The 8,443-nt window shown below is 49.9% G+C and overlaps 1 protein-coding gene across 1 annotated transcript; it reads right to left on the bottom strand.

The window, feature by feature from the left end:
* Positions 1-440: 440 nt before the first annotated feature.
* LOC105546584 lies at positions 441-7,903 on the bottom strand. Its single transcript, XM_011989832.1, has 8 exons — positions 7,633-7,903; positions 7,286-7,425; positions 5,098-5,250; positions 4,842-4,976; positions 4,424-4,687; positions 3,468-4,194; positions 3,008-3,108; positions 441-1,074 (listed from the first exon to the last, which is right to left on the bottom strand). The coding sequence occupies exons 1-7, from the start codon at positions 7,901-7,903 to the stop codon at positions 3,095-3,097; spliced, it is 1,704 nt and encodes a 567-aa protein (XP_011845222.1). The 3' UTR covers positions 441-1,074; positions 3,008-3,094.
* Between the last annotated feature and the right edge of the window lie 540 nt (positions 7,904-8,443).

Raw genomic sequence — 8,443 nt, 5'->3', positions numbered from 1 at the left:
GACCTTTAAGTCAAATTCAGATAAGGCAAATCAGCTTTATTTCTGCCAAAGAAAAGTGTTTGGTGGAGCCAGATGACAATTTTGTAGCCTAAACTATTTGCACTGGCTCTCTCTACGATCTGAATTCACTCCCGTTATTGTTAATTCTGAGTTTAAGCATAGCCATACAAGCAAGACAGAGTTAAGGAAGGAACTAGAAATTGGCCATGTCTTGGATAAATGTATATATGACTATGGGTAACCTCACTCAAGGAGTCTGTTTTTAAGGACAGAAGTGCTTTAAAACAGAAAGCATCCTCAAGGTCAAATGTTATACAGGCCAAGTTCTTCCTCTGAGAGGTAAATAAGGATTTAAAGCAGTCACCCAGTTTCAAATGAAAACAAATACAGACCATTCCCAAGGACACTCAAAAGCCATGTCATGAAAAAAGGAGGCTCAATCCTGACCCTCTAGGTTGGTTTATTTACTTTGACGGAACTCACTGGAAAATTGTTCAACTCTACGCTTCACTGTGCCTGTGCAGGATGTGTTTTCTGGGCATTGGATGTAGATCTTGTCAATCAGGCACTTTCCTGGAGCACTAAAATGTACAGATTACACACATCAAAGGCAGGCTGCAACCACTGTAGCTGAAATTTACACAAATCTGTGCGGCAAGTAACCGGATAAACAATGAGACTAATGACCTTGTTCTGCATTAATCTCCCAATGGCTCAGTTGGTACTGCAAGAAGGTTGTGGCTTTGGCTTCTAGCCTCAAACTAGGGATTATATGCTTGCCCAATGTCAACGGAGCCCAGGAAGCCTGAGAATACAGCCCCAGTCCATCCATTTTATGAGGTGCATTTACCACAATTCAAGAAACACATCCATTACCATATCCATCCAGGAAAGAGATTTATAAAAATAAGTAAGTTCCTTGGCCATGCCTCCCCTTTCAGGGAGTTTATTTTCTTATAGAAGGCCCCAGGTTTTCCTTGTTTTCAGGGTCTCTCCATTGCCCCGCAAAAGCAAGATAGAATCCTTGATCTATGTTCCTCTTTTGACCAAGAATAAATTTCAAAAAGGCTGCATCTGTAAAGAAAAGGGAAAGGAAGAATTGAAGTTGACCAGTGAACTTGATCAGCATCCACTTTTAATTTGGGACATTTGGGGGAAAGGTACATTGAAAATAGAAGGTGCTTTCTAAGTGCCAATAAAAATTGCTATAGAGTCCCTTCTACACAACTGGCAAAGGCTGAGGGTTGCTGCTGGCAGGAGGCAACTGAAGGAGATGGAGCATCTCAGGAGGAGTCTGCACCCTGAGCAGCGTTGGGCCGTGCCAAAGGGACCTAGGAACCCTGGAACCCCACCCACCTCCCATCCCTGCTGCTTTCATCACTTTGTACACAGGCCACACTGAAAAGCTTATATTGGAAAATGGCTCCCAATGAGCCCAGGAAATGGCTCCCTTGGTGGGGTTACCTTAGGTTAGAAAGGATCACACTGAAGTGCATTCAGCTAAATGCCCTATGTACCACACCTGTGGTACTCCTGTCACTTCACAGTCAGCCCTATCAATAATCTTCACTGCATTGTAAACTTGAGATACCTCTGCCTGGGATACATAATCACTTTCTATTTTAAAACATAGATTTTGGTGGCACTTACACAGTCCCAAGAAACAACTCTTATATACCTTTCTAGTCACTCTCCCCACTTCTGAGTCCTTACAACTGTTGTTGGGGGTATTTTATCCACATAAATATTACTACTTTCTCAGGCCATTATACTAAGACTGTTTTTAGAGCTGCTGTAATGTGTGTTAAATGTCTCACAAAAAGGTACTGTTTTTGGTGTTTTTTTCTTCATTCATTTATAAATTCATTGAGAGCCCAACATAAACACGAATTAAAGCATATTCACCCTGTTCTTAAAATGTTCTTTCATTACACTCACTTGGGGGGTAACAACCAATTCAATGGCCTTTGTAACACAACTGATGGAGGCGTGGAGATGGTCATAGCGTGGACACGAGAGTGTAACACTGTCCCCATTTGCTCCTGTGGTAAGGGTTCCTAGGGCTTCAGAAGTTTTTGATTTTGCAACTTAACAGGTCCCCTTAAAAGGATCGTCTTTGCTTCATGGACTAATAATACCTTACATTTGTACATACTTTCACATGCATTATCTCACTTAATAGTACGGTATTATATCCATTTTTCAGAGAGGAAACAGACTTTGGGAGAGGTTAAATGGCTTGCCTGAGGTCACCAATGGCATGAGAGGGAGTGGCAGGGCCCATCTCCAGCCCAGGATTTCTGACTTTTCGCATCACAATATTTCAAAGCTGTCTCTTTATTTTAGTTACTTCCATAACAACAGAAGTGAAGGGACCTATAGTTTTTTAACCTTAAAAACACAAAGGTTTCTGATTGAGTGGCCTCTAAGAAAAGATCTCTGCAGTCTATCGACGAGAGGGTTTCAAATTATAGGGATCAACTGTGATAGTGAGTACTTTGATAAAAATATTAACATTGGTTTTCCAGAATCTAACTTCTGTGAAAGAAAACTATACGGTGCACCATATCATGTGTAGAAAAAAAGGACCACTATACACAACGAACATATCCACACGTGTTGGGTCAACGTTCTCTTCCCAAATGTGGCCGCAGAAGAAAGTGCGAAGCGTGCTGAAATAAGACAATATTTACGACTGAAGAAATTCGGCTTCACATACCAGTAATTATGAACAAGACATTTTCCCTAATAAAAGTACTCCAAAACGAAATATAGAGAAACTGTTTCCCTATGTTCTCTTTATTGTATTCCATGTGCTCAAGAATGGTCACAGAAAGAGGCAAAGGGAGCAGACAGAGAAAGAAAGAGAGCTATATAGAGAGCCGGCCTCTGCTGAGGGTTGGTTTTGCTTTAGAAACTGGAATGTGTCCAGGCTTGATTTTTATTTTCAATTCACATTTCAGATCCAGCTCCCCAAACTCTTTGATCTTTCTCCCTGTCTCCTTACCCGGAAGAGAACCCTTGGCCTTCTCAGCTGGGAGCTGGGAGCACACGTGGAAAGACTGGCTCGGATCCATATTCTTGCCAAATTTAGTCACACAAAGGGGCCTGCGAGGGAAAAAAGAAAGGATGAAAGCGGCAGCCGCCGCGACTTCAAAGGCCGCGCCGCCGCGCCGGGCCCTGCGCAGGCGCCGCCCTCAGCCGATATAAGGCGCGACTCGCGCGCGCGGGCGGCCTTTCCGCGCGCGTCCCCGACCCGGGGGGCGGGCCGAGGGACAAGGAGGGACTGGGCGAGGAGCGCCCAGGGCTGGACGCCGCGGCCGTGCTACCCGCCGGCCTTCCGAGGCCGGTCCCCGTGCCAAGTTCAGGCGCCTGAGAAAAGTTTTTCAGAAAGGATGGACAAGAATGTCACGTCCTGCCCACGAAATGAGCAGTCCTGTGGCCCGCAAAATGACTCCAGCTCCCACCTCCATTCCTGCTCCATTGTAGGCATTCCCCATGCGTGGGAGCCCGGGTTCCCGTCGCGGAGAGCAGCCCAGCGACGAGGGCGCGTGGCTGGGCCCTGTCTGGCTCGTTCGGCTCCCCTGTGCCTGCCTTGCGTTGCTGGTTCCCGTGCGCTCTCCTACCGGCGCGATTCCTCGCCCTCTTGGGCAGCCTTAGGACGTGTACCCTCGCCTCCCAGCTGGCAGAGGGGCGGCCTGCAGAGCGGGGTGGGTTGCGCCCCTTGCCCGCAGGCCGTGGGAGGAGGCGGCCCTCTGGACAGCCGCGCCCGGGACCCCCACCCAGCGAGGCAGGGACGCGGGGCTCGGCCTGCACTGGCCCAGCGCGGGGAAAGCCGCAGGAGGGCGGGAGGGGTGGCGGACCCCGCTCGCTCGAGCCCCGCGAGGCTGCGCCGAGCTGCAGACGCCAACGGGCGCCGGCCCCGCGGAAGCCCGACGTCCGCAGGCGGCCGGATTTGGGAACGACTTTTTCACGGTCCCACGAGTTCCCTGATACCCCGGAGGGTGAGGGGTTGAGTCTGTTTGTCTTTAGGAGGCGGCAAGAAGAAGCGGAAGAACCCCTGGGACACAAACTGCCATTTCCCTCGCCCCCCTTCTCTCCTTTTCTGCGAGGTCCGTTAAACTGAAGATGCCCCACAGCTTTCGTCTCCAGGCGAAGACGGGGTGGGAATTCGAGGGGGTCGGAGTTCCGCCTCTGGAGTCACATTATTCGTTTTCTAGCCCTTCTCCTCGGCTCCTGAGTATCCTCTTCCGTAGGCCCCGCCACCTCCTTCCTTTGGGATCCCACCAAAGTTGTAGCTGGGAGAGAGTCCAGGCCACACAAAGGGGAAGACCTGGAGCCTGGGCGGGGGTTAGGACCGAGGGGGCGGAGAGGACTCGAGGGGCACCGTGCTTTTCTCTCGTCCTTGTAATTAAGGACTCACTGGACTGTCTGTAGCCGACTCGAGTTGGCAACAAAATCGCCGGGGGGGAGGGGTTTTCTGGTGTGAGTGGGGGTCACTCCTCTGGCTCTGCTGCCCGCTCCCGAGCTTGACTGGGCTCCGCTTACCCCGTGGGCAGCGAGGCCGTCTCTTCTCCCCGGCTCCTCTGTTCTTGTGCGGGGTGGGCGTCTCGCCCCCCACGCACAGTTGAGGCGACGGCGCCCGATGTAGAAGGAAGTGTTGATACAAAACAAGTTTGCTCCCAAACTAAACCCAAACCAAGCAAAGCCACCAGGAGGGGAAAAACCAGCAGCAATCCAGCCAGCCCCTAGCAATTGTTTTCACGGTCGAAATTAAATCACATCAAAACGCCCCCTGAAACCCACATCCTGAAGGAGTGAACCTACAACTGCCAACCTACAGTCGTTCGCTCGAGTTCACACGAACAACTTGCCTCTAACATCCGAGTGAAGGGGGCGGCGGGCGGCGGGTGCCTCTCCCGCACCGCACCCACCACATCCCGGACCTGGGATCCCACTCGCACCCGAAGAGGCGGCTGCTTATGTTAATACCAGCCCCCACACGAATTAGACAAGACCGCCCGGTGACAGAATTGCCTATGCCAGAAACTACACTGAATCCGTAAGGGAGGGGGAAGAACGTCTTCCCCGGGTTACTTCGCCCGTCGTGCGTCCTCCTGCTTTTTCCAAAAGAAAGACTTCACGTGGAAGTGTCAACCTCTCTCCCAAACGAAGCTTCACAAATTTGGGGCGCATGGATTTTACTAAAGCCCCTTCTAAGTGCTGCTCATCAGAAGATTTACAACAATCCTAAAGACAATCAGCTAACACCAGTTACACCACTGTAAGGAAAACAGCCACGCAAATAGAGCAAGGTGCTGGGTTATTTCGTTAGAAACAATGTTTTCAATGGACAGGGTCACAGTAAAATACCAAACGCAGCCACCTACCCTTGGCCCTTCAAGTAAACAGTTTCCACTATTGTTCTAAAAATTCGCATCTTCTTGAGCTTCTACCCTTCAGGAAACCTGGAGCATAGGCTCCAAATGACTCGGGGAATCCAGAGAGTTAACATGAAGGAGAAAGTGGCATCTGAATTAGTTTCAGCACTTAAACAGCGGGGGGAATGTAAGAGTCATCATTTAATCTCTCTTTGGCTTCCAGAAACTACCCCCTAGCCATTCTGTATTCCTCCCTCCCCCTCCTGAGGGTTTGATGAAAAGGAACCTCTACTCTGCTCTGGTGAAACTGCATTTTCTAGTTGTTTTCCTATTGGTCAAATTGGTGCAGTTATGGGAGGACTTTTGACTTTATTTTCCCATATGTCTTTTAAGAATGGGGCTATAAATGTCTGACACAGCTGTATGTTCACCTCTCTGGGACACTCACTCACACTGGTGCATAACTTTAAGGGAAGTGACATACCACCATCATCCAAAAACAAAAATTGGGTTTCTCACACACTGTAGCAGAATATACTCCTTTTCTTCTCTTGAGGCATAGCATTGTCAGCTATTAAAAGTGGATTTAATGTTTTACTTTTCGTGGATTCCTTCACCAACCCCTTAATTTTAATCCAATCTCCCAGATAGAATTTACATGTGACTACTGGCCATATTCTAGGGACCAACTGGATCCTTCGTAAAGTTTTAAAAATTGCTTCCTAGTAAATTCTCATTCCCAAGAAGTAGTAGTTATTAGTAGGTGAAGTTTTAAGTGCTCACTTAGATACAGCATTGTTAGAATCTTTACCCATTCAATGTTCAGCAGCCTGGAATTTCACCTTTAGGAAAATAAGAGGAATCTTTGCTAGACCATTCCTATATAACAGAGCAAAATCTGATTCTGTAGTGTTTTCCTTATTTTCAATTTAAGGGAGATGAAGATACATTTCTTTATGTCCTTTGTTTACTGTTCTGAAGTTTTACAGATGGCTACTGTATTGGATATAATAATTTTGCCTAGATTTTTAACAGAGGGGGTTTGAGAACCAAGGGACAAAATGTAATGTGTTTTCAAACTTCAGCTTCCCTTCTGCTGTAACTTTCACAAAGTATCTCCTGAAAACTCCTGTCTTTGTACAAAATGCATCAAAGACATAGTGGAGACTGGGGAATTTTTGAGGTTGTATTCGGATTTGCATCTTCAAGGGTTCCTTTCAGCTCGCAGTCCAAGGTGCCAGGGACTACCCCGTCCTCCCTCCCTCTTTTGGCTTTGCTCTCCTGAGTCCTTTTGCCTTCTCTTCCCCTTTCTTGGATTATCTTTTCATTCTCGATGAGGTTCCCACACACTGCGGTGTGTGTCTTTGAAAACCCACGAGAGACCTAGCACAACTCTCCGTACATCCCGTGGTGAGGACAGAATGAAAGAGATATTGTTTAAAAAGCAATAATTAAAATCTAGTCTTCAGTTCCTTCTTCCTCGTCATATTTTTTCTCGGTAAGCCTGGAGATTTTATTTTCACTAGCGTGTTCCCTTGTTTCCAAAGAGCGTGTGTATGATATTATATTCGGGAAAGCCACAACTCTCTTTTCCTTGTCCTTCTGTTCTCCCTTAATAGTTGAGCAATGTCTGTTATATTTTTCCCTTTTCCTTCTTTTCTCAGTCCCAGATTCCCGCCTCTCCCCACTGTCAGAGCATCTATCAATGTGGTGTCGATCACAGCGGCGGCGGCTTTCTCTTTCATCTTCCTCCCCCGGCCAGAGCGAGGGAGGGAGAGTGGGAGGCGTCAAGGAGGTAGGGGAGAGACTAGCAGAGGAAAAGGAGTGGGTGGGTGGGGGCCAAGAAAATAGATACTTAGATGATGAAGTCAAGCCATTGCGGCAATGTTTCTTGTCAATTTCACGCGGGCAAAGCGTGCCTCTCGGTGGGTTATAAGCAGCGCCGGGTCATTCCTTCTCTCGCCAAGTTGCCTGATCCTTCCCTCCAGGCGCGCGCGCACACACACACTCACACACCCCAAAACCAATACTCGTCCTACAGGATCTGGGAAAAGAAAAAGAAAAAAAAGCCCTCAATCACCACCTCCTTCTCGCCGACTCCCCCTCACCCCCCGCCTCCCCTCCAGCGGGCAGCCAAGGAGAGCTGGAGGCGGGGGAGGGGAGAGGGAGGAGAAGCGACGCAAGTGGGTAGCTTTTCAGCGCCGGCTAGGCGCGGGAGGAGGAGAAGCAGTCGGGAGGCGCAGCAGCTCACCTGCGGGGCAGGGCGCGGAGGAGGGACCCGGGCTGCGCGCTCTCGGGCCGAAGAACCAGGACGCGCCCGGAGCCTCGCACGCGGCCAAGCTCAGGGTGTCCCCTCCCCTCGGCTGGGCGAACCCAAGGGGCGCAGCTCTTTGCTTTGACAGAGCTGGCCGGCGGAGGCGTGCAGATCCGCGAGCCGGCGAGCCAAGCTGAGAAATTCGAGCCGGGAACAAAGAGGGGTCGGGCTGAGTGTGTGTGTCGGCTCGAGCTCCGGGCAGAAGCATTTGGGCCCGAGGTCCCCGCTGTGACTACCCGAGACTCCGCCGTGCCCTCCACTGCGAAGTCCCAGCGCTTGCCGGCAAAAACTTTATTCTTGGCAAACTTCTCTTTCTCTTCCCCGCCTCCTCGGCCCCCACCTTCTCCTCCTCCTCCTTCTCTAGCAGATTAAATGAGCCTCGAGAAGGAAAACCGAAGCGAAAGGGAAGAAAATAAGAAGCTCTAAAACGGACATCTCCAGCGTGGGTGGCTCTTTTTTCTTTTTCTTTTTTCCCACCCTTCAGGAAGTGGACGTTTCGTTATCTTCTGATCCTTGCACCTTCTTTGCTGGGGCAAACGGGGGCTTTTTGCCCAGACCCCCTCTCTTTTCTCGGCAAACAAACTACTAAGTCGGCATCCGGGGTAACTACAGTGGAGAGGGTGTCCGCGGAGACGCGCCGCCGCACCCTCCTCTGCACTTTGGAGAGTGGTGCTCCCTCCAGAACCGGCGTCCTCCGCGCGCAAATCCCGGCGACGCAGGGGGCGTGGGGTGGCCGCCGGGGCAACCT

Source organism: Mandrillus leucophaeus, unplaced genomic scaffold (assembly GCF_000951045.1).
Source record: "Mandrillus leucophaeus isolate KB7577 unplaced genomic scaffold, Mleu.le_1.0 Scaffold364, whole genome shotgun sequence".
In the NCBI taxonomy this organism is placed as follows: domain Eukaryota; kingdom Metazoa; phylum Chordata; class Mammalia; order Primates; family Cercopithecidae; genus Mandrillus; species Mandrillus leucophaeus.
The sequence above is the reverse complement of the archived record's forward strand: the minus strand, read 5'-3'. Positions and strand labels throughout refer to the sequence as shown.